We start from the raw sequence: 25,385 nt of genomic DNA on the forward strand, positions 1-25,385 counted from the left end.
GCTGTTGTTTTGAATAATCTCTTGATCCAGTGTGGGTTACCATGGTCTTACTACCTGGAATTTTTGGACATGCCACATGCTTTATATACAGAATGCAATGGCTTATCTTAAGAATAATAGTCTGCAACACATTTCTAGCTATCGATCCACACAGAGGAGACTTTTGAAACCCAACGGTTCCAGTCCTAAACAGTTTCTAACCCTGATCGTAGGTCAAATATGCAGATATGGAATTCCTATTAAGCAATACAGGGATGCAAATAAGACTCCCATGCATAGCAGTTTGATCCATTCCTGGTTTTACGATGAGCCTAATAAGAGATATCTGAGCTTGTTATCTATACACTGTGGCTAATCAAGCTCTTTATTAAAAACTGACATGAATGGGTGAAACTGCTATGCAATAGGAGTACTCCTTCCATCCAAGCAATAGGGAATTGGGTGAGGCTGTCCGTATCCCATCACTGTATGACAGTGATGTGGGTAGGGCACCCCTTGACTCAGTTCGTCCTATCCAGGCGCTGGAGGAGGGGGTGTTTGACATCCACCAGGAAGTTGTTGATGAAAACCACCTGCTTCTTCAACCTGTGCTTGTTGAAAATGTGTTTGTGAACAAACTCCGGTTTAACTGCACTTAACCAAGGACCTCATTGTAATATGACATTTGTCTACAGGGCCAGAAAAAAAAGAAGTTGCATTTTACTGTTAGATTGAATTGTTCTCTTTTTGCAGATCTTTGGAGAACCGTCAGTCGCTGGTGATTTATAAATAAACAATGCAAGTTATAATTAACATGTATTATTAAAAGGATTCTGATTGCATATCTCTGATGTCAATCTGTCTCTCTGCAAGCTCTTTGGCTCCAGGGATTTCTACTGTTTCCCTAAAAGTGAATGGGAATTGAAGTTTCCACCTGGAATTGTATGCAATAGCAAAGTGTAGTAGAGTACAGCCAAGTATGGCAACACACGGGTATGGTAAAGCACTACACAGGCATTGTTAATTAGCCATGTATACTGTAGTATAAACATGGGATAACCATGTAAAACTCCCATATACACTTCATTACCGAGATGGCCAGCCGTTAGAAAGGAGGGGGATGGTAGATTAGATCTAATAACAGACTGCAACTTTGTCCAGTTCAGAATTTTATTTGTCATTCAATTTCTTCATATAATAATTACATGTATAAAAATAAATTAATAATTATAAGAAGGAATGTTATTTAACACATTGCTTTTGTTCATGTCTGTTTTCCCTGATGAAATAACACATTATATTCCTTATCAAGGTGTTTCTGAAGTTCCAGAATAGAACTATAGGTCTGCTTTCCAGGGCACAGAATTGGCTGGGGAGGCTCAGACCGGGTAATTTATGTTCAACAAAGCAGCATTGTGAATACTGATGGCGCACTAGCAGCAACGACTGAGAGAAAATGGCGGGGCTGAGAACAGAGGTTTCTTCCCGCTGGGGTTCTTTATTCTCCTCCATGCCACCGTCATCCAACCGAGGCGAATTCCACCACACTTTCTCAATTCAAACACAGTCTGAAACGCTTTGTATAATTCTAATCTAGGTGTGAGAGCTCATGCAATTACATATGATCAACATACAATTATTACAATGATTCCACATAATGGATGCAGTGTCATTGCCTCATTAAAGCACTCACTGTAGATGCTTGTAATCTTCAGGTAGATTAAATCAAATCCTTGCCCATGGTATTTCCCTGTTCTATAGTGATGTACTGATTAACTCATATCTTACACTGTATCAGGGCAAAACAACCGAGGCTCTGCTTATTTTCTTCAACAGATCCGGTCACTGAGTATCATCGCAACACCCACTGCTGAATCAACATCCTTCCCGTACACCACAGGAAGTGGGAATGCTTTCTCCACTTCCTGTTTCAGAACCTTGTTTCTGGACAGCGCATTCCCGCTTCCCATGATCCTCTGCACGCCCGATTCCTGCAGTCTGCGAGGCGGTAGCATGGACAGCAGGTTCTGAACGATGCCGCGGCAGAGCGCCCGGGTCATGTGACCGAGCGAGACGTTGGCAGCAGAGATGCTGGACGCTGATCCCAGGTGATCGGGGGCGTGTCTTTCACCGAAGATGGTTGGGGATATTAGGAGGTCGGTGCTGTGCTGATTTAGGGCAGCTTGGATTGACTGGGTGTAAATACTGGAATTGTTGATATCCAAGCCTAAAAACACGGGGAAAAAACAAACAGACACACTTTGTAGAAATCTAGAATATTAGATATCACAGCAGAACATTGTGTTAGATTGTTTAAGCTTCTGTGCACTCCAGTTTATTTGCATTCCCCAAAGGTCATTTTAGGAATAGTTACACAAACCTACGTGTCTATCTGCAAGCTACACAGGCATGCTCCAGTACTGATAGCTGGAGAGTTTTATTTTGCAAATTCAATGCAATATATTGTTAAATACTTAAAATAAATAGATATATAACCATTTAGGACAACATACCTTTAATATACTGTTATAAAAATGCAGGCTCCAAACGCCTAGCACAGTATGGGGTCAACTGATCTAAATGATGGGGGATCTAAATAAACTGTTTGATTAATAAAGGTTATGGAGATTAACATCTAACAGTTAATGCTAGACTCTATAGTTTAGATCCATCTGTTACAATATAAAAAGCTGCTAAAACTAGTAAGAGCTTAACAATGTCAAAAACAGGTTACCTAATTCTCTTATCCATTCCGTGAGCATCCCAACAAACGTTGCCAGCACGTTGCCCCCGTTGAGCGACGCCGCTACCGCCAGGTAACAGCCGTCGAAGTACGGGAAATAAGAGAGAGGGGAGGAGGGGTCAGGGCTCTGTGGAGGCTGGAAAGCAGGGGGCAGGGCAAAGGCCAACTGGGCAGAGGTGCTGATATTGAGAACTAAGAACAAAACAGCAATGAGATTTTCAAATCAGCAGCACTGAAACACACTGACTAGTGAGTGAGTTTAAATGGAGAGTACAGAAACTGAACTGCGGTTTAAATCATATTAAATATTTTCCATGTGTGTCCGATTTCTTTTTTAATTGCAACATTTATTTCGGTAGCTTCTTGTTAAGAAATACACCAAAGTACTGAAAACTGTAAGGTGTTACCTACACTTGCTAAAACCTTGCAAAAATTTAGCAATGTGTCAGGAATCCGTTTTTAGGTGTGAAAAATTAATATTTCACCCTGGCTTACACTACTAAAGTCATGACTATTACATTTCAAAGGTACCACTGAGGATGACTGACAGACTGATCTCTATGTGAAGACACAGTCTGCCTGGGTGGGGAGCCTTGAACTAAACATCATAATTCAGCATTTACTGCCACCTGCTGCTCAATATCTATAAAAAATATGACACAGTTTTTGACATTAGGTTATAGTTTTGGCCAAAACTCCTTCATGTTTTACCCGCGTCAGTCTTCTCCACCATGCAGGAATAGACTGAACACTGACAATCCCCCAGTGCCACCCCCACTGGTGTGTGTGCCGGGACGCCGTGCCACTCTGAAAAGGTCTCCCCTGCAATGCTGCCGGACTCCACTACCCTCGGGAGCAGCCACACGGGGAAGCCAGCCTTCCTTAAACTGGAGCACAACAAGACAGCTTTTTACCAGATAACAGTGCTGCACGGATACTCCATTATAGGGATTCAGCTTTTCAATCAGGCAAGGGGCACTGGTGTCGACTGGGCTCAATTACCATTCCAAGTGGAACAAGTGAAGAAACTGCTGCTTGGGTTAGTCTTGACTGCTGCTTTTCTGAGACTCTGGAGAACAGCAATCAACACAAACCCAAGCAGCTGAAACCAGCCTTCCTGAAACTGGAGCGCGATAATAACAGCTTGGCAGGTTTTTACTAGACAGCAGAGCCGCGCAAAACCGATATTCGGATTTAGCTCTTCAATCAGGGGAAGGAAGTAAAATGGATATTGTGAAAAAGCGCTCCCTCGTTTACACGTCCTGAAGTTAAAACAATGTGGCAGTGAAAAAGTAATGGAACTTCTTTGAAAGAATCAAGACCAACGACCTGATTGTCAGCACCTGATTTCTGTATGAGGTCAATCCAAACACTTGAATGATCAGCTGCAGCTCCACTAGAGAAAGACAGGAACCACACCGAAAACATCTCAACTGCTTCTCAAAGTTTGTGTTATACTCATGTGCTCTTGTAAAGAGGTGTCATCATAGTTATGGCATGTTATCTATTTTTGGAAACCCCCTGAAACAAGCAGCAGCAAATGTAATGGAATATAAGACACTTACATTTCCTCATTCCATTCGTTAGCTTTTGTGTTGAAGTAACCCCAGCTGGCAGCATTTTGGACAGACATAACGGGTCTTTCCTGGCCACACAGCATAGTGACCACATAGTCTTGGATGGTCCCTGCTGCAGTAAAGGGGGTCAGAAAATCAGGCCTGCGTTGAAACGTGAAACACAATTGACAGATTAGTCAAAAGGTACGGGTGTCTTCCTCGCTGCCTTTAAATCACGTTGCACAAAATGAGCTCACACAGCCACATCAAAGAGGAATGTCAGATCAGCTTTAATAGTGTGTGAACATGAAGTCAAATTAAAACGATGTGGCACGGAATGAGTAACGGAACGTTTCTGAAAGAATTCTAGAATGTTGCTCAGAGTTACACAATGCTCTAAAACCAGTCAGATACTCAATATACAGTACAGTGTGAAGGCGGCTGCACCTGTGTTTGAGGTACCAGAAAACAGTGGTACAGCCAAAACCAGTGGCCAGACTGAGGTGAGAGTCAGGTAGAGGCAGCGAAGACAGAAACTCTCTGGTGCAGCGGCCATCTTGCCATGTGATCAGAGGGCTGACATCTATTGGCTGGAACATGTGACATTCTCCAATGCTCAGCCAATCACAGCCTGAAATACAATTAAACAGGTTGCATTAAAGGAAGCGAGTCCTTTTGTTTGTTATCAGTACCTAGCATTACTAACGTTTAGATTAGCCTTTACTGTATGTCACAAAGTAAAACCAAAAACATTATTATGATCAAGAACACAATCTATTAACTACATCATCTGGCCTGCCATATTCTTTTTAATTCCTTGTGTTTTAATAGTGAATTTTACCTGAGTTAATGACAATAGAGTATTGATGCCATTGCAACATCTAGACTCAGAACCCCACCTCTCCTCAATTTCGGATGGCTAATGATTTCAAATCCATTTTTAAAAATGTTTACCTTTTCCTGCTTTCCAAAACACCACCCCATGCATCTGTCCAGAGACACCTATCCTGACGACTCCTTGGAGCTTGTATTTGGGTAAGGCAGCAATGCATTCACTCAGAGCGTCAACTATCTTCCCAGCATCTTGCTCCTTAGCCTAAATTAGCAATTATAAATAAAGACAAGAGAAAGCAGACATTACTGGAAATGTAATATGATGATTACTGAAAAGTCTAACACTTGTTTTTTTTAATGTCCAACCATCCAGTCTGGCTCATTTTTCACTGTAACAAACACCTACCATTTTCCTGGAATGGCCCATCTGTTCTCCTTACCACTCCCCATTAAGATGCCTGTGCACATCACAAGGTATAACTGTGGCATATGTCTTTGCACTGCCAGTCCTTCACACACCTGTATTCCAGTGTCACTGCTGATGCCAGTTCATCATGTACCTGTATTCCAGTGTCACTGCTGATGTCTGCGTTCGTCTGTCTGGTCTGGCTGTCAGTCACTCTGTTGGTTTTGCTTTCCACTAGCACAGCCTTTACTGAGGTGGTTCCCAGATCGATACCCAGTACATACTGGCCTGACACTGAGCCCTGGGCCATTATCTCCTGTCTGGGGAAACAGACCAATACAAGAAGCACTTTCAAAAAACAGGATTCAGCGCCCACACATTCAGGACACTGAAGTGAATAGGGTTGTGGATAATACTTCCCTGGAAAGCATGCTTCAGTCGAAAAAGCCTGTCAGCTACACACAATCTAGGGATGGAAATAAGACTCCTATTGCATAGCAGTTACACCCATTCAGGGTTTTACTATGAACTTCATTAGCCCCAGTATATAAGTACAGTTTATAGGTAGAGTAACAAGCTCAGAGGTGTCTTATTAAACAGGGCAAAACCAGGAATGGATCAAACTGCTATGCAATCAGTGTCTTTTTTAAAATAGTCATTCTTTCATATAATATGCACAAATTACCCTGATATACAAACAGAACATTATTTTACTGTATTAAAGTTTAGAATTCACCACTTTGTTGTCTATATAAGATCAAATATTGTGTATTATTATGTGCTGGCCTGTAACTGTCAGTTTAATATGTAGGTATAATACAGAGTCAAGGATTTGGTCCAAATAAAAGTAAAGTTTTTTTTTTTTTTTTACAGTGTTAATATGTGTTTTGCTTGCTGCAATAGTTGGCACCGTAGTGCTAGACACTGTCATTGTACGTATTTGAATTCAAATAACCGCGACTAACCTGTATATGGTAGACAAATTCATGGCAAATTTCAATGCAGTGCTTTAAATTAAAACTATATACAGTATGCTACATTTGTTCGGGTTTGTTTTGTCCAAAGATATTTTACTGTTAAACGTATAGCCGCGCTATATTCCACAAATTGTTACTAATGATTATGTCCAATTGTTTAATGTGTAGTATTTTATTCAGGAACGGCCAACATGTCCTTTCTACGAATTTTGATTAACATGGAAAATTATTTAATTTGTGCAATAACACAGGGTTTCAAGGAAGTTACATTTTCATCAAATGAAAGGGTATAATCATTGCACAAGAGAACAGCACTGCCGCTGAAGCCTCTACAGCAGGGCTTCTCAAACTCGGTCCTGGGACCCCCTGTGGCTGCTGGTTTTCAATCCAACCAAGCTCTCAATTACTTAACTAGACCCTTAAATGAACTAATAATTTGCTTAATTAAACCTTTTTACTTGTTTTCAGCTCTTAAATAGTTGCAGTTCAAGTTACTTATCAAATGTTACAGCTAACTTGAAACATGCAACTGTTTAAGAGCTGAAAACATGTAAAAAGTCAGAACCAGTGCGGGATACATTTTAATATAGGCTACTAGTAATCGATTTTGAACTGAAAGAAATAATATATTATGAACTGAATCAGATAGCTCACACTTAATGACAAAAGACTAATAAAATAAATACAAGTTGTAAAAATTAATATTACGTATTAAAATAAAACTCACATCCTGTAGCTGTGACAGCGGGGGGGGGGGGGGGGGACAAAGCTTGGCCTGAGGGGCCACCGTATCATGGTCAAAGGTTAGTATTCGAACCCTTTACAAAGCGTTTATTTACACGGAGAAAAAAGCATCATTTAAAATAAATATGTTTTTAAAGCAAAGAGGTGATTACTAATAATTAAACAAATCCAAAAATATAAAAATAAATATTTTAGCTTCCCGTTCCCATCATTCAATGCAGCACAAAATGGCCGGATCTTTGTGTTTGGTGCAGAGTTACTGAGCTTCATTTCTACCTTTAGAAACAACGTTATCACTTAAAAAAATATATATATATATGCATATTGTTTTAAAAACTACGTAAGCAAGGCGTATGTGTTTTACTAATAGTTACCATGGCAATTTGAAGTGTTTGCGAAGAACGAAAGAACAGTGGTGGCATTTTATTATTATTTTTTGTTTAAACTGGTAAGCAGTGCACTTAAATTATACTTTTATTTAGAGTGTAGTATAATAATTTGCTCTGAGCACGGTTTGTTGGTTGTCATAGTTGTCCTCTAATAATTTTTTTTTTTTTTTTTTTATATAACCTACAAATTCAGTTTCAACAGGCCTGATTTTACTGTCATGACTCTTTTATGAACCAGTTTCATAAATGTTATGTATAAAATAGACAATACGCTAAAACTACATTAGCCATATAATCGTTATGCCGTTACCGTAGTATAATGTACCTTCCCGGTTCCATCTGCAGATAATCGTCGTTCAGTTTACGTTTAAAGCGCAGATTGCTATCTTAAATTAAAACAAGCACACTTCTAATGTCTGTAAGGAGTAGAGAAACCGTACACATTAAAATAATTTCCTACAAAATGTGCACAAGGGCATTGATAGAAGGCCATTGTGAACATTTTGTAGGAAATGTTAATGTACCATATACTTATCGTGTATTGCACGGGTAGATGTTTGCATTTCAGAAAACATCTGTCTACGTCGTTCTAACTTAAATATTTAGAATTCTGTACAGACCCATCTAATTTAAGCGTACAGATATCTGGTAACCTAGCATACAAATGGTTCCTGCGTTGATTTGTGTTATGTATATTGATTTTTAGACAGAAGACATTTCAGTCTCTCTAGACTTCATGTCAGGTAAGCAGAATGCTCTACTTCTAACGTTGCAGTGCAGGAGCTGGCTCATAGAATTAATGGAAGGCATGCCCATTCACTATAGTTGTGACTGTTCTTGTGGGAAGGTGGGGCGATTTGTAGTTTGTATTGGTTAGTTAATGTTACTGCTTGACCCAAGTTAACGTGTGTCCTTTTATTATTACAGAAACAGTCATAGTAAAGCATGGCATCTTTGGTAGCCAAACGTGAAGGACCACAGTTCATCAGCGAGGTGGCTGTCCGGGGGAATGCCGGAGTGCTGGATTACTGCAGGACCTCTGTATCTGCCTTGTCGGGAGCCACAGCGGGCATTCTTGGTCTGACGGCATTGTACGGCTTTGTCTTCTACTTCCTCGCTTCGTTCCTCCTGTCCCTCCTCCTCATACTCAAAGCTGGTCGAAAGTGGAACAAGTCTTTCAAATCGAGACGATTGCTGTTCACCGGGGGGCTTGTGGGAGGCCTCTTCACTTATGTCCTTTTCTGGACTTTCCTTTATGGCATGGTGCACGTGTACTAATCATACAGCATTCAATACACAGGCTTCACCAAATGTATGGACAGTTGGTCACGTTAAGTTTGGTATTTTAGTACATTTTTACTGCGTATAATTGCTAGTACATAGTTTATGTTGGGTATTGCTAACTGAAACCAAACTTGACATGTTTTGTCTCTTTTTTTCCCCCCCCTGTTCTTGTGCATTACATTCAAATGTGAAACTAGTACAGTAATAATTGCCTTCCCAGTTTGAAATGGTTAGTTTCTAGTTAACATTTATCAAACGGTGTATGATTCGTGATGTCTGAATCAAAATCTGTATGGAAATAAGATTGTTAAAGAAAAAATAAATAAATGCTTATGATCTCCATGATGCTTTTTATTTTTAAATATACAAAGTGATTATGTGTGTATAGTTGCTTAAAAAGCTAAATTGATTGAAAAGACATATTACAAACTTGAAAAAAGTGTGAACGAGCAGAGGACTGTGAATCAAAACTTTAATTGCTTAAATCTGCAACTTTAGCATAGTATTTATTCCAGGGTAATCGCCGGGGTTTGGGGTCAAGTCCTGTTTTTCACATCCAATTTAATTGACCAACTGTGACTTTAACAATTTAAGTGATTTGTTGCCACTGTGAGAAGCGAATTTCAACAGAACACTGCTGATTGCAATTTTGATCAGTGCTGTGCTGGAATTGAAAAAAGGGAATTGAAAAGTGATTTTAAAAAGGAAGTGGAATTGGGATTGATAACCAGTGACTGACCCTGACCCTGTTAATCGACCACACAGTCCTTACTTGCATACAAGCAATAGCACATTATATTTTATCAATGTGTTGATGAGTGATAAGAATGCAATGGTTGGTAGTAGAAGACTGGTTACTTAAATATGGAAATGCAATAACTGCTTTAAAAGAATGTAATTGGTGTATATCCTGGAGTAAAACTGATTAGATTGAAACTGTTTTGATTCTAGATGGGTATAGAATTCCATTCAAAAACTGGTTTGCATTTTAGACACACACACACCAAAAAGTTCAAATGTACTTTTTGGGTATTCAGTACTGCCAGACACCACAGCAACTGAGGTATTTAATTTTATGATGTAAAACCAGGCATCCATGAAATGAACAATGAACATTATCAACTCAAAACAACAGTAAGCACATGACAAATATAGTTATAAAGGTGAATACAAAATACAACAAACAGTTGCGAGTCTTAAAAAACACCTAGGTAGAAAACAAATTTGTGTCACAGTTATAATAAAATTTTTATAAAGCAATCAGCCTGATTGCATTTTGGTATTTGTTGCATTCTGCTAGAATAGCAAGACAAAGGTTATCATACAACCTATAGTTGATTATTAATACAAAACCATTGCTTTGAAAGCCCCCTATCAATCAACATAAAAAAGCTAGCCCGCAACAACTGTATAATACAAGCATCTCTTTCAGTACCTGCTGAATACAGCAGCAAAGACAACTATTCACATTCTGTGTTGAATCTGCCGTCTCCGGGGGCCGGTTTGTCAAAACTTGTAATCTGGATAACGGTTATCCAGATTTTGTAATCCTATATTTTGTGATAGAGATTACTTTTATCTGGATCGTTTTGATCTGGTTTTTCAGTAAATGTCACTGCTGGATTACATTTATCCAGATTACAAGGGGACTTTAAGAAATGTATGATCATTTCAAAACCTTGCCTTTTCATCAACCTAATTTAGTTGTTTTGAAACACCCTGCTTTTAAGAAGTCTAAATAAGGTCATTAGTTTTTCTTATTTGCTACATGATGTGCATATGATATACAGTACCAAACAGCACAAGCATCTTAAATCTGTATACTTTAAATGGCACAAAGCTACCATATACTGTAGTATAGCCTGAACGTGTTTGGAAAAATTAATAAAAAAGGTAGAATGACTTTTTTTTTTTTTAGCAGCTACTAATTTCTGACTAGTGGCAAGATTGGCAAGATATTTGCATCAAATTAATTCAGATCAATTAGTGCATGCATTTACTTGCAAAAACATAGAGTGCGGTTTACATTTTTCTTCATAGTATGTTGAGTTAAAATAATTAGTACAGCACCCCGGGAGTCCCATTTGGTTACGCGTTCATAGTATGTTTTCAGTAGTATTTTATTTTACTAGTTTTGAAGGTGGCTGTTCTGTCCAGTTTCGCAGTAGCTTGGAACAGATAACAGCAAACCCAAATCGTTATCTTCTCATAGCACCTTTCATCTGGTTACAAATCAAAGATCTTGCAGCCTGATATGCAGAGCTCCCTCCATTTACAGACTGCCGCTTTGCTGATCATCACCAGGGTCTGGTCAGCTTTCTTTTATATACGGTTTAGCAGTCTGCATTGCACGCTTGTTGAGTTCTTCTAAGCTTCTGATGTTAATTTTTGGGTTTCTGTGATCTGTTTTCCATCCCCTTTTCCAGTTCCACTTGTCTTAATCTTCCTGTGGGCATGAGGTCAGACAAATCGTAAGATTAAAGATTGTGGGGTCTAATCGTTTTGATCAAAAATATAAGAACTTAAAATGATACTTTATGATGCAGGTATGTAATAGGTATATTTCTATATTAATATCCAGAAAGAAAGTACTTTTTTTTTTTTAACTATCTGATGTTTAGCTTATTTTTGTCCACATATTGATTGTATCAGATATCTCTGGTCAGTTATCCAATACGAAGTTATGCAAGAGGGAGGTTGGTGTCTGTAATAAGTAAATTTGTTATCATTTATTTCTACTTCGGTAAGGCATATTCATGTACAATACTAAAGAGCTTCATACTTGACTGATTCGAATTTCCTCGCTCTGTAAACTGTGCTCTTTTTCATCATGTACAGCAACACCAGATCGCAGAAGAATACGCCCTGTAGAAGGCAATACACATGATTTGACAAAGGGCTTTTCATTTCTTGTCATTTGAAAATCTGTATCACACAGTAATACATAGATGACAAGAGCAGTTCAGTTCAGAAACACTGTCAGACTCCTCTCTCGGTCCCCTTGATGCCCCCCCCCCCCCACCAATGACCATGTTGTTAAAGCACCCCCTTACCTGCACCTTACTGAAAATGAACTAGTTAACACACAAACCTTCTGTATGTGTTTGGTAAAACAAAGGACCATAAACCCAGTCTATGAGCCTCTGGGCTTTCTACTTGAACTACACTTGTTTAGATGCTGTAACCTACGAGAATGATTTTGTCATTGGTGTATTTCAGCAGAACTATCCTTAAATAATTAAAACATACATAATACAGTAAACTCACTTATCCAAATCAGTTTAGACAGTACCCTGTTCAGATTAGTGATGTATGTGAATTGAATGAAATCTGCACCACACTAACTATGCCTTGACTCATGTTTTAATATATTTAATCCAATAATAACCAGGGAATAAAAAAACATTAAACACTTTGATATAATTGTATTATTTAAGTTTACTTTCTAAAGCTGCTATCATCTTGCATTCCATTATGTTAGCATGGTATGAATTATAGACCTATTAGTCTGTTGTAAACATTTTAAAACAATTATCAGTTGCACAGTACGATACATCTGTAGCAGGCTGTGACAGCTGTCTTACTGTACTATAAAGACGTTAGTTCCTCATTAAAAAGCCATTGTGATTTTTACTTACAGCACCCAATAATGCCAAGCCTGAACCAATATTAACTATTGTTGGGATGATGTTAAACTTTCCTGCCTGAAAGATAAAAAGAATGAACAATATTGACTCGATTAAATAAAGAACACAACAAGCATGTGGTTGATACTGTACACACAGTTATAAAGCTATTCAGTATTTTAAGTTACATGTTGAAATTGCAGTTCATCATTTATATAATTTATTAGTATTGCTGTCTTTGGCTTCCAATTGAACACCAAATGACAGGAATGAAAATATAATGGAAAAGGCAGAGTATTATTAGAAAAGAAGGTGGGCTATGTTTATGGATAGAAGCGGGCGCACTGAATGTGCCATGTTTTTAGCTGTTAAATAGTTGGCAATAAAATAGGCAGAAGGGAAGTGACAGTGGGTAACCTGCTATATGAAGCACCTGTACCCCTGAATGTCTCTTTAAGGAATGTTCCAGAAGATGTTTACTGATTGGTGTGGGTGTGTGCTGCCCGGAGCGAGTGACGGCTGGTAGGTTAAGAGAACAGTTGCAGAGGACTGTGACATCAGACATGTCAATCATGGGACCATTAAGTGCATTTACCGGAACAGCACAGTGGGTGTGAAGCAGGATGGATCTGCATCTCCTTTGCTAATATCATAAGTTGATAAGTTCACTGTTTCTTGTACATACATCAACTATTGTAGAAGTATTCTTGATGGCAGAATTAGGTTATAACATTTCAGTGCACCTAAAAATAAACAAAACAGTATAGCATTCAAACCTTCCCATTCACCAGGACATCAAATCGAATTCCAAATACTTTTGTTAGTGTTCGGTACTCTTCTCCAGATATGTTTTTATAATACTTGGCGAATCTAAAAAAACAAACAAAACACACAAAAAAAAAGACAATGGTATTTTTCAGCAGCCATTTTAGAAGAAGCCCCATACAAATACAAATGTACCATTTTTCACTACATCAGTCTGTCTGGCTTGTCTGGGGAGTTCTAACTGAAGAGACCTCCGTATTCCATTCAATGTGACCTTTCAACTGACCCAGCCTACATATCTAGACAGTGAGTAGGAAGGAGCAACCAAGGTGAAAGGTCGTTTTGCCACATGAATGGAATGAGGAGGTCTCTTCAGTCCCAGGCAGTCCCAGACAAGCTCACAGACAGGTAAATAACCACACAGCACAATGGCAATCATCACACACAGGCAAGTGAAAGACAACAAGACAACATTACACTTCAGTATTGTAAACATTTTGTGTCCTTTATATACTTACCTGAATGAAGGTGTGAGAATTTTAATTTGCAGTCAGTAACCAGTGATAATGAAAAACCAAAGGCACTCATGTGGGAAAATGTATTTTACCACTCGTGGCAATGTGTTCCTTATCTTTAATTTTTTTTTTTTTTTTTATATAGTGCCTTTCATAGTGGACCACCATCACAAAGCACTTTACAGAGGCAGGCTGTGAACTGTGCATTATATGCAGTCACTTAAAATAGGACATTGATTTAACATCTCGTCTGCAGGGTGGAGCACAAGGAGGTTAAGTGACTTGCTCAGGGTCACACAGTTAGTCACTCACTCAGTGGCAGCGGTGGGATTTGAACCAGTGACCTTCTGGTTACAAGCCCTGGACTTGATTCAATTAAATTAGACAATCACTAATAACTAGACCATCCACAGTAAAAGCGTTACCTGAAGTTATACCCTGATGTGGTGTTAGAGTTGTCATCTAGCCGTGCAAAGGAGTACTTGGGAATGCATTTGGAATAGGGTTTGTCGAGGTCACAGTTCCACTCGATAAGGATGCCTATCACCCCACCCTGGAACAGACCACACAATCACATCTGGACACCTGCTTCTCAAAGTCACTTCAGATCATCAGTGACATATCAACAAAGTTTATAAACCTCAGTTTCACTTTATGTTGTAATGTTAATAAGTGGGTCAATAAATCATCCCTGAGGGAAAGATACATTTAGATATTTAAGATATCAAACTAGTATTTTTTTTGGAAACCTCAGTAGACGACCATATAGCAGCCACACTGGGTCCTTGTTCTCTAGTCTTCAAAGACGGTATTCACACAGACTGTGTACAGTGAGACTGAATTGGATCTGGTGCTGACTCGATTGTGCTGTCAGGAGAGGAGCAGTCGAACAAGGTGAGTAAATGTGTCTTTATATCACTGAACAGCTGTGGCAGCTTTATATAGTACCGTGAGCACAGCAGCAAAACTCGAAACTGAAGCTCTACCAAATATTCCACAAAGCACGCAAATAGCGAAAGCTCCTGACATGAATGTCTGAAACCAATTCATTCTTTTTTTTTTATTTATTTATGTTGTTTTTGCCCAATTATTGTACCCCTTTTTCTCCTACATCAGTTGTCCAATTCTGTTCCCCCGCTGCAGCAATCTCCACAACAGCTCAGGGGAACTGAAGGTCAGTCAGTGGGCGTCCTCCGATCCCACGGACAAGCCAATAGCATCTTTGGGTCACTGGAGGGCAAAGGCCAGCACTGCGAGCACTTGTCAAACTGGTTTTGGTACGTCCACATGAGGGGTGTGATTAGAGGAAAATTCTCTTCCAGACAGCTTTTAAAACACTCAGTGTGGAAGTTACAGTAATTGCAATTGATTGTACTCAGTTGCAAAGGTGAGGAGAGGACAGCTTTACTTGTTTTGAAATCAACACATTAATACATGGATTTATTTAATACCTGCCAATAAATACTTCTTAAAGGCAACTGCGAGTAGGAGTATCAGCACACCTCCTAGTACAGTACCATGGCTGTATTTCATCCCAATCCTTTGCGAGAGAAGATTTGATATTCTTTCTATAGTACAGTAACCTGCAGTATATACACAGTAAGCTATATAGTCTAATTGTTAAGAAGTCTGGATCCCTTACCTTAACCGCCATTTCCTGAAAGTCATGACCTGCCTGGCTGACGATGTCTCCTAACCGGAACACAGGGCAGTACGGGTGATTGATTTTATCATAGGTACAATTCTTCAAATAAACACCAGTGTCCTTGACATTAGACCTGCGAATGGAATCCGCAGATCAGAAACTTAGCAGGAATAGAAACACAGCGTTCTGACTTTCTCAGCTCCAGTATATTAAAGATGATTTCATTTTTTTGTTTTGTGTTTCTAATTACAAGTTTGGAAAACATAAAGATTAAAAAAAAAAACCTTGGGTACTATCTCTTTGAAAAGAGGTAGTGTTGTGGCGTCTCATTTGACTTTGGCTCTGTCTAGGGGGGGGGGTTAGGTCAGCCAGGGTGTCCTCGGCTCAACACGCAACAGCGTCCACTGTGGTGGACCAGGCGACTGCGGGCTTGCCTGTAAGCTGCCCAGAGTTGCGTTGTCCTCCGACGCTGTAACTCTGGGTGACTGCATGGTGAGTCTGCAGTGTGTAAAAAACGGCTAACAGCACACTCTTCAGAGGACAGCGCGTGTTTGTCTTCGCCCCTCCCGAGTCAGCGCAGGGGTGGCAGCAGTGAGCTGAGCCTAAAAATAATTGGACATTCTAAATTGGGAGAAAAAATAAATAATAACTACTAAATAAAAAAAATAATAAAAGATTTGGCTTTAGAGTGGGTACGCTTTGTTTTTTTTTAAACAAATAAAAAGTTCTTACCTGGAAAAAGAGAATTTTGGGAACCTCACAGAGTTCTTTATGTACACAGTAAAGTTTTCTGCTTTACCTAAAGTGGGATGTCTGGAATACAGAAATGCAGTGTCAGTAGTTTTATTAAACAGGCAGGAAAAGGCAAACTCAAACTTCTGATTTGCATTGTGTGCAGGCAATATAAATGTATGTGTGACAAGTTCGAAACAGTGTCCCCCATATCATTATTAATGTCTTGTGTGTATATCATTCATACGTGATTCTTCAGTGTTCATTTGCTAAACAGTGGTTGTGCACAACTCCATTGTAATCTATGCAAAATTACTTGATTATTTAGGGAATGGGTAAAGCTACCCGGCTCCACTCCAGTTTCAACAGCAATAAAAAGTACTAAAAAAAAAGGGATTCTTACATTGGCGGACTGGGTTTTTCAATAGGACACCATGCATATATCTCACAGGTGCTTGTTTCCTTTATGCAGAGGCCCGTTTTGATCCCTGTAGGGGAAGGAATCTGGAATTAACATTATTTAGCATAAGTTGTTGAGAGTACTAGGCTCTGGGGATAACGGAGGTATCTCTCTGTCTGTAGGTCTGTCCATCTGTATGTATGTATATCATACTACTGATATACATCATGGTGATTAACTTGCATTTCAAATTGTATCTAGATTTGCAATACAGTAGTTACAGACATCTCTGCTTTGTGCAGCTACATTGCCTTTCTACAATGCTCCAATAAGAACAGATAGAGCTGTGATGGGCAGAGGGGTTCCAGCACTGCTTACCATTGCCAGCTACTACAGCCTCTTGAGGGTTGCAGTCATCGTCTGTTTCACACCTGGCATCAGGCACCTTGGAACTCTGACAAGGTCAAAGGACACACTCAGAGGCAGGGTCACAAAACTGGGTTCGTTGCGTATGATGGTGGAGCCGCTATTCACACTGTTACAAACTGCTCTGAAGGTCAGCTGAAATCAAAAGTCAGGTTCCTGTCTGGGAACCATACAACCATAAGCCTGTACAGCCTCTTATACAGTGGATTACACAAGTACTGCTGTTTACATGTACTTGATTGTAGCGTAAACAGATTCAGAATGGGAAATGGGTGTACCAGTACTTATGAAAAATAAAATGATTAAGATTAGTTACCCCAGTTTACACTTCACACAGATGTGTGAAACAAAAGATCACTTCATTTCTAAGAGGGACAGTTACCCTGCCACAGGGAAGTAGAAAGTTCATGGAAAACAGCGGTAAAATTGAGACGCAAAAATGAAACACTTTATAAGATCTCTTAAAAGAGGACGTGGCTCAACATATATATCCATCAAGCTTCAGTACATGTCTATCTTACCTCAGGACAATGGCCAAGTTTCTGATCTGGAGTCTGAATCAGGTTTGTTATGACAAAGAAGACATTGTCACCCTAAAAATGAAAGTAAAAAGGAGTCATAGAAATTCATGAATGTACACTACATATAAAGCATAGACACAGGGGGTGGTCATTGTATTAGAAACTATTATTAAATGAAATAAGACGATGTTATGCAATGGTGATTTTACTACACAGGTGGCTCTTCCACAGTGTATTGATATTTCACATTTCAGCAGCAAGGATGCAATTCAAATAACTCTTGTATCTTTCTTTAATTTATCTCTCCTTGCTATTTCTCAAGTCTCTCTATAAACACGTATTCATAATAATGCGTTAGGCACTATGTGCTGATCTGAAACTCTTAATGTGTTTTGTGCAACTACGACACAGCAGTGTATAATCTTTTAATTCCAAAGTGAATTTCCAAATTAGGCATTCATTTTATGCTAATTGTTTTAGCCTAGGCTTAGTTCTCAGTGGCGGTTGAACATTTCCATAACCTTTTCGGGTTTCAGTTTCAAACCGTGGCTGTGTTAAAACAAACATGCATTGTGTTATCATAACGGTGTATGTGGTTTTCATGCGCTTATTTAATGCTTTCATATTTGCCATGAGAACAGCTTTTGTGGTTTTAATGTACCGTTTCTGTGAGCTCTTCAAGATCTGTGAACATGCAGTGTAGGACTTTCTCATGCATATGCAAAGTTTTATAGTTCACCTGTACTCTCACTGTCAGTTATGCAATGCAAACTAACTTTACCATCGGAGCACAGGGTAAGCTAAACTATGGGAATATGGTCTACAATCTTATGATTAATGTTACACTCGCTGTGGCTCCCCACAGTACTGTATATAGTCTTTAACCCTGTTAAAGAACGCTGATATACAGACACATGCATCTTTATACTAACCTGAGGAGGAAAAACATAGTCTACTGCATCCCACAATCGGGGTCCATTAGTTGAACTGTTGGTTAAAGTCACTCCTTTCAGTTTGGTCATCACCGAGCTTTGGATTGAGTCTTCGGTATCCTGGTAGCCCTTCTTTGTAATGAAAACCCACCTGCAAACACAGCAGATAGGAATATGAAGGTTCGATTTATAACTCGGGTGGTAGGGGGAGCTCGAATCAAATCCCACTTCTGTGTGACGGATTTAATATTCCCTGGTAGACCATGCTTTTAGATGCCATTCTAATGAGAAATAGTACATAAAATGCTGGTAAAATTATATTTACAATTAGATCAATAATGATATCAATAACCATGAAAGCATTCATGCGCAGCTAGCTTCTTTAGAAAAAGGTGCTGACCAATAATAAGGTGCTTTGTGTATTACAGGATGTGTGGCAGGGCAGGGCCCTGTCTGTAAATATTGTTTTGTTGTGTTTTAGTGGTGGTTGGCAGGGATGGGGTTAATTTCCTGGAGCCTTTATTGAATAATTGGTGATTAATTAGGCTCCAGTCACATGGGATAAAAGAGAAATCCTTTGTTTGAAGCTGCATCCACACTGGGCGTGAGCGATGCAAGCGAGCAAATTCCTGAATGTCAATCCACACCAGATGCGAAACGATCCACAAGACTGGAAATAAATCCATGACCCCGCCCTATTGGACACACTAGAGATGGACTGTCCCATTACAAAACAGTTGTCCTGTTTTGATAAAAGGTTACCACCCTGACCTCTGGCAACTCCATTGTAAAATAAAGGTTGGACTTGTAAAATCTATAGATCAGAGTTATTGAACACCCCTAAAACAGTTTTATTGTTATCATTATTAGCAGTAGTAATTGTACAGATGCAGCGATAGTATTTTTTTTTCGCGGTACCAGTAGTAGTAGTAGTCTGATTTGAAGCCCAGTACATCTGCAGCTAAAGACAGCTGGAAAATAGTAGTATAGTTGAACTGATATTTTAAGCAAAATGATTTCATTGTTTTACATTTATATATACAACTTACAGCAATCTCAATTATGTTTCTTTAGAAGTTTGTTAATTTTAAGTATTTTAGTGATCTTGGTTCCTGCAGGCAGGCGCATCACACAGGGTGAGACAATTCACACACAGGCGGACAGAACAATTTAGCGAATAAAATGTTATTTACCATAAAAAATAAAAAATAAAAAAAAGCCACAGCTTAAAATTAGGTCACATGCTCAAGCTGTGTGAATGCAGGACCTTTTTGTGTCATTTTAAAGGCCAGCAAAAGAGAGCATTTTTCATTTAAATGCTGGATATATAGACTGCATGTATGCTCCAGTTTATTTTTGCTTATCAATAATCCTATTTTTATGCAACTTGCATAATGAAAAAGAAAATGTCTCTGTGCTGCTAAATGCACCACCTGCAAGCCACCCAGACATTGTCTTTCTTCTGGATGTCTCTGTAGTCGTTCAATTTGCAATCATATAATAATGGATACTGCTGCACCTCAAAAAATAAGATACTCCCGTTTGACTGCAGTGATTTCTAAACGATTCGCTCCCGTCCAATGTGGAAGCAGCGTTCCTGTGGTATTATTTGTAAATGTTCAGTGAAGGCTCTGCTCAGCATTGTTGTGTTTGTTTAAACCTGAAACTGACTCTGAGTCTCCTTCACTGCTGATAACACCTGGACCCACAACGCTATCCTGTCACAGGATGTCTCTACAATTTAACTTCCTTAAAAACATTTTGATCAAAACAAGAACCTGAAGTGTTTCGGCACAAAACGTGTCTTCATCAGGTGTGCAGAAAAAAAAAAAAGAAAAAAAAAATGCAAATAGCATTTTCGCCTTGAAGAATCTCTCACATTTTCTACTGCACTGCAAAATCAATGCAGGATGCAACGTGCCTGCAACACCACAGCAAAATGAATGTGATTAGTAAGCAGACAAAGAGACGACATGCAAACATAGGTGTTTCACTCAGGATGCTCAAACATTAGCATTTGATAGACAGGAAATTGAACGAAGGGACCTTTAAGGCATCAAAGCAACATGGTTTTTATGTGTTCACCAAGTTGCTTATCTCAAGACTGTTAATGTTGTTTTCCTTGACCTTTGCACATGTTGAAAATAGCTTGAAAAGCTAATCTACATATAGTTGTTAGTAACAGATTATAATACAGCATTGGCAATAGTGTTGTGTAAACATCAGTAGTTATGTACACTCAGGGAAAGAGCCTATCCCTTTACTGTTTTCACTAGTCAGGTTTCCAGACACCTCTATGTACAGTAGAACCTAACGTATCCTGTAAGATACGATACCCCCCGTTAACCAACGAACATCTGGCAGGTGTCATTAACACATGCTGCTACCAGCTGAACGGTACACATGGAAACTGATCAATGCACATTTTATTATGGGTATAAAACAGTAAATGCAGCTCTCAGCTGGACAGAACGGACTGAGTTGCAGTGTTTTGTTTTGCAATCATTTTTACAGATTTTCTTTACACTCAGTCCCACACTTTGGTGTTTTTGACACACTGGTGTGCCTGACATTGTTAATTTATAATGCTGTGATGTTAACAAAGCAACTGCAGTATAATGACTCCCTCTCACACTCACTGTAGCGTGTTTTGTACAGCACCCTCTAATATATTCTGTATTTCAGGAATTTTTTTTTCTTCTTTTTATTAGGTTCAAACATTGTTTCAGCATAAAAAACGTGTCCCGTACTTATTTGACATAACAACGTTTTCACAGTGGTATGAACCAACATATTGTAATGACACTGTAATTCCATGGTATGAGTGGGCTACCTTATCAGGACCACTGTGCTAATACTTGCTCCAAATCTATTATATATTCAAATAGATTGGTGCTACAATGCCACTGCACTGGTATTTCCTCCAGTACTGTTTCCCCAGTACTGAAAAGCAGCCTTTTTACTTAACAATCTCAAACAGCAGCTGCTAACTTATCATGATGTTCTTCCACCTAACTGAAGAGATAAAACTAAGACAAAAAAATGATCATTTAACAGTATTATGTTTTTGATATTTTTATCTCTACATGCTGGGTTATTATGCAACTAGGGGGGTTGCTCAATGAAAAGGTAAATAATATAATAATGTGAGAAAATTGATTTTAAAGCATTACGTTAGGTAAGCCTTACTAGCCAGAATTCCACGGGCAATGGAATGGCATGACCATTATTCCTATGCCATTCTGTTCAAAAGTGTATAAAGGTTACAAAATCAATTCATATTATGTTCAATGAAAACTCTCTACAGGACCACTTTAATAAACATTGTCTATTATATATTGAGGGTGGATAGAAATGAATAAACGGTAAGTGATGAATTACACACACATCAACGTTATTCGACAAACACAGCCCTCTCAGCATTGATTGCTCCCGCGTTCTGACATCATGTACTGTAAATACACATTGCTCAACTATACAGCACAGGACATTGCAACCCTCAGACCCCCACTGTAAAACCCGCAAAATAAAACTGATATACAGGACGTTTCGGGTGATCTAAAAAAACGGAGGTTTGTCATTATCAGCATATGGTTGTGTGTGCATTCCATTCACCAATGGGTTCTGGAATCAAGTGGTTAAAACAAATGCTTGTAACCAGGTGGTCCCCGGTTCAAATCCCGGCTCACTCAGTGTGACCCTGAGCAAGTCACCTTACCTCGGTCCTTGTGCTCCCGAGTGACGTTGCTGTGACTCTGCAGCTGATGCATAGTTCACACACCCTAGCCTCTGAAAGGCGCCTGCTAAATATACTAATAACATATCATTTAAAAATAACCAATGTTGTTGTTTACTTTTTTTTTATTGATTCGAAATTTAATCATTTAGGGCAGATAAATCATTGTCTGAAATGTTCGCAGCAGTAAATAGTTTGGACCGGCATTTTATTTCTGTCTTACTAAAATATATAACATCATTAGGACAGAAAACAGTTACAATACAAAAGATTGATATTACCAATTCGCAATAAGAAATCGAGTTTATTATATAATCAGATATTTCATAATCCTATTCCGTTATAATCAACGCACTGTACTGCCCTGTATTTAAATTATTTCCCATGCAGACACAACATTATGAGCCACAATAACGAAAACATGCTTACCAGTATTGCAGGAATAGTATTTAATATGTATTTATTATGCTCTTACAGTGCAACACCAGTTTAATCATTTTTACTTGTCAGAACATTTAGGCAAAAAGTGTATTACTGTTTTTACCGTTAAATCCAATACCGCATTGGTTTATTTGATTAAGAAGCGTGACAGCCCGGCAGCTGTCAGAGAATTGTTTGTAGACAATATCAGGTTTTGCTTTACCACAAGTAACTTACAGCATTTACAAGGTAAACACGGCGCTACGATATATAAATAGTCGGCACTCGGCACTGGCACACTGGGAAATGGCTTACCCGACAATGTACCCTAAAACGGCCAACTGAAAGGCTCTGTATAAGAGCCCCAATTTCCTGGTATGGACAATGAGATATTTTTTAGTTTTGTAGTCTAATACTGAGAGACATATAGATTTCCAGGTGACTTCTGCCATCCTCCATTCCGTCAGCACAGTGATCAGGCAGCGACTGCTCTGAAATAAAATATCCGACAGCCACGGCAGTCAGAGTGCAGACGCAGTAAACGTTAAAGGTGCAGCCACCTTATTTTGAACTGACAAAAAAAAAGAAAAAAAAGAAACAGCGGCACGATACCATCCCAGTGACCCGCTTACTCACATTTAATCCCGCAGACCTGCGACTGTCATTGCACAACCCGCAAAATAAACCACCGTTTGGGTGACAAACTGAAGCTTGTCATTATCAACATTTTATGTAAGCTAAACTCCATTCTTAATTCTTATATAATAATCAACGTCCGCTCGTTTACAATCAACACACTATTGAAACACTGTTATGTGTTGCTTTTACTTGTAAGTACATTCACCGTCCTTATTTTTAAGCTAAAATTGCATCGTTCTATCGTTACCAGCTGATGCATGAGACAGACAGATATTAGTCACGATATTTGCAATGTTGACACAACGTTGTGTCTAGATTGAAACACGTAGGATATTTGAAATACAGCACATTCAAAATAATCTCACCCGATAATGTACCCCAAAACGGCCAGCTGAATGCATCTGAATAAAACTCCCACTTTCTTGTTTTGGGCAATGACATATTTTTCAGTTTTGTAGTCCAACACTGAGAGGCATAGAGATTTCCAGGTGCCTTCTGCCATCGTCCAGTGTGTCAGCCAGGGACCGCACTGTAATAAGAGATCCTAAACTAACCCGGCTGGGTTTGATGGGCCTGAAAGTGAAAGCACTTTTAAAGGTGGAGACACGTTATCGAACCACCCCTTCACACAGCGCGATAGTCTACAGTAAAGATGTTAACATTTTCTAAAACATGTTTTCCGAAAAATTGGACTTAAAAAGAGACATCAGAAAAGCATTTGGCTGTCGAAAAAACTATAATACAAACTGCTACGTAAGACTATTCCCTAATGCAAGATTTGTTTGTATGTAACAGCAAATAAAACTGAAAATGTATAAAACGTCGAACAATGACGAGTATTGTCTGTCAGTTATTTTGATACTCTTTACTTTGCCACTTTTAGTATGCCACATGCCTTGCTCTGTCATTATTAGCCTAGGACCGATGTTATGTATTGACCGCATGAGCACGGTTAAAAATAAAATATCAAATAACCTTACACTGTGGGGGGGAGACGGGGCTGGTAGCTGTGAAGAGGAATAAGCATTCATGACAACAGCTGCCTGGGTCAACGTCACATTGCAATCCAACACAAACCAGAGCCACAACACAGGCAACAAGCAGCCACGATTAGTGAGCAGCCAGTCAACGATGTTCAAGGGTACCGTGACTTCAGCAAGCCGCCCGAGTCGAGTAAAACGGGTAACACTGTCCCACAAATCAGGAGGGGCAATCCAGCACTCATACCAGGAGCCTGTGTTAAACCGCACGTTTCCATCTGCACCTGGATTGAATTGAAAGCGATTTGAATTTAGACACGCGTTCGTCTCCTTCAGCAGTACAGCGCTTTCAACTGGGGCTCCGTCAGCCCCCTTTAGGAATAAAGCTTCCCAACTGACACTGATATTGGAAGTTATCCAATGAGCGTCCAGTGCGAAGGACTCGAGAAGCGGTTTTGTGATTGAAGAAAAAGCACGTGATATACTGTACAGCCGGTGATCTTAGACTATTGTGACTGTAGATAGCAGACTGCAGATGGAACCAGCTGCAGCCCCAGTTTGCAACTGGAACGAGTTTCCACACAGGTTTCATAGCGCAGATGAAAAAGTTGCATAATTATTATTAAAAGCACTGAAAGTTTTTGTAATTAGAGACTCACCTCCATATCTGGTTAACCTTAACTTAACCTTACTTCACAATCTAAAAATAGAAAAAAACAACAGCTCCTGACCCTTCTAACTTGAGAAAATGAGCAAGCAAAAGGCTTGTGTTGCTGAGCTAGGTGCTTCTATGTGGCTTGCTGTGGTTTTAACTTAACAGATTGTTATCAGCTGTTGAATACAGTCAGGGGTCAGACAGACAGTCAAAGCTGAAGAGGCCTCTTATCTAGGGCTCCTCACTTCTTGTCATTCCAGTTGACAGTTGTCCTCTCGCTGTTTCAAGTATTAAGCAAACAACCCCCCCTTTAACCCATTAAATACCAAATTAATATTTCTTTAAAACAAATCAGAAGACAAGCTGTATTTATGTCATTTAGACTTTTGCAGTTAACAAAATTAGAGTAAGATATCATAATAATATAGTTAAAGAGAAAATTAAAATAACAGGTAGATACAAAGTAGCCTGTCCACAAATG

At 39.1% G+C, this 25,385-nt stretch overlaps 3 protein-coding genes across 7 annotated transcripts; 1 reads left to right on the forward strand and 2 right to left on the reverse strand.

Annotated features, from left to right (window-relative positions):
- Positions 1-1,141: 1,141 nt before the first annotated feature.
- Positions 1,142-7,256, reverse strand: shpk (sedoheptulokinase). 2 transcript variants are annotated; one of them, XM_041240856.1, is made up of 8 exons: positions 7,223-7,256; positions 5,673-5,838; positions 5,233-5,350; positions 4,726-4,909; positions 4,288-4,440; positions 3,434-3,609; positions 2,714-2,914; positions 1,142-2,206 (listed from the first exon to the last, which is right to left on the reverse strand). In XM_041240856.1, exons 2-8 carry the CDS (start codon positions 5,826-5,828, stop codon positions 1,809-1,811), a joined length of 1,386 nt encoding a protein of 461 aa, XP_041096790.1. In that variant the 5' UTR covers positions 5,829-5,838; positions 7,223-7,256; the 3' UTR covers positions 1,142-1,808. The 2 variants fall into 2 exon arrangements, with proteins under 2 accessions (XP_041096790.1, XP_041096789.1); XM_041240855.1 differs by having other exon boundaries at positions 5,233-5,374.
- Positions 7,257-7,466: 210 nt separating this feature from the next.
- Positions 7,467-9,252, forward strand: emc6 (ER membrane protein complex subunit 6). 2 transcript variants are annotated; one of them, XM_041240849.1, is made up of 2 exons: positions 7,467-7,687; positions 8,556-9,252. In XM_041240849.1, exon 2 carries the CDS (start codon positions 8,574-8,576, stop codon positions 8,904-8,906), a length of 333 nt encoding a protein of 110 aa, XP_041096783.1. In that variant the 5' UTR covers positions 7,467-7,687; positions 8,556-8,573; the 3' UTR covers positions 8,907-9,252. The 2 variants fall into 2 exon arrangements, with proteins under 2 accessions (XP_041096783.1, XP_041096784.1); XM_041240850.1 differs by lacking the exon at positions 7,467-7,687 and adding an exon at positions 8,289-8,371.
- A 906-nt stretch (positions 9,253-10,158) lies between these two features.
- Positions 10,159-25,300, reverse strand: p2rx5 (purinergic receptor P2X, ligand-gated ion channel, 5). Of its 3 annotated transcripts, none has more exons than XM_041240846.1 (12): positions 23,635-25,299; positions 18,475-18,625; positions 17,543-17,614; positions 16,974-17,049; positions 16,599-16,683; positions 16,196-16,276; positions 15,461-15,596; positions 14,244-14,371; positions 13,315-13,408; positions 12,551-12,616; positions 11,695-11,777; positions 10,159-11,358 (listed from the first exon to the last, which is right to left on the reverse strand). In XM_041240846.1, exons 1-12 carry the CDS (start codon positions 23,769-23,771, stop codon positions 11,280-11,282), a joined length of 1,188 nt encoding a protein of 395 aa, XP_041096780.1. In that variant the 5' UTR covers positions 23,772-25,299; the 3' UTR covers positions 10,159-11,279. The 3 variants fall into 3 exon arrangements, with proteins under 3 accessions (XP_041096780.1, XP_041096781.1, XP_041096782.1); XM_041240847.1 differs by lacking the exon at positions 23,635-25,299 and adding an exon at positions 22,946-23,617; XM_041240848.1 differs by lacking the exon at positions 12,551-12,616 and having other exon boundaries at positions 23,635-25,300.
- Between the last annotated feature and the right edge of the window lie 85 nt (positions 25,301-25,385).

This window comes from Polyodon spathula, unplaced genomic scaffold (genome assembly GCF_017654505.1).
Source record: "Polyodon spathula isolate WHYD16114869_AA unplaced genomic scaffold, ASM1765450v1 scaffolds_696, whole genome shotgun sequence".
NCBI lineage: Eukaryota > Metazoa > Chordata > Actinopteri > Acipenseriformes > Polyodontidae > Polyodon > Polyodon spathula.

Bases quoted from the DNA above. Each gene is read 5' to 3' on its own strand.
- shpk (XM_041240855.1), bottom strand. From the start codon at position 5,828: ATGGCCCAGGGCTCAGTGTCAGGCCAGTATGTACTGGGTATCGATCTG. The intron at 4,441-4,725 runs GTGCAGCCGCCT...GTTTCAACGCAG, and splicing joins TTCTGGTACCTCAAACACAG to GCCTGATTTTCTGACCCCCT. The intron at 2,207-2,713 runs GTAACCTGTTTT...CCGTGTTTTTAG, and splicing joins GGAATGGATAAGAGAATTAG to GCTTGGATATCAACAATTCC.
- emc6 (XM_041240849.1), top strand. From the start codon at position 8,574: ATGGCATCTTTGGTAGCCAAACGTGAAGGACCACAGTTCATCAGCGAG.
- p2rx5 (XM_041240846.1), bottom strand. From the start codon at position 23,771: ATGGCAGAAGGCACCTGGAAATCTCTATGCCTCTCAGTGTTGGACTAC. The intron at 16,684-16,973 runs GTAAGCAGTGCT...CTTCCCCTACAG, and splicing joins GGCTGTAGTAGCTGGCAATG to GGATCAAAACGGGCCTCTGC. The intron at 11,359-11,694 runs GTATGAAGCTCT...TCATGCCCACAG, and splicing joins AGGAAATTCGAATCAGTCAA to GAAGATTAAGACAAGTGGAA.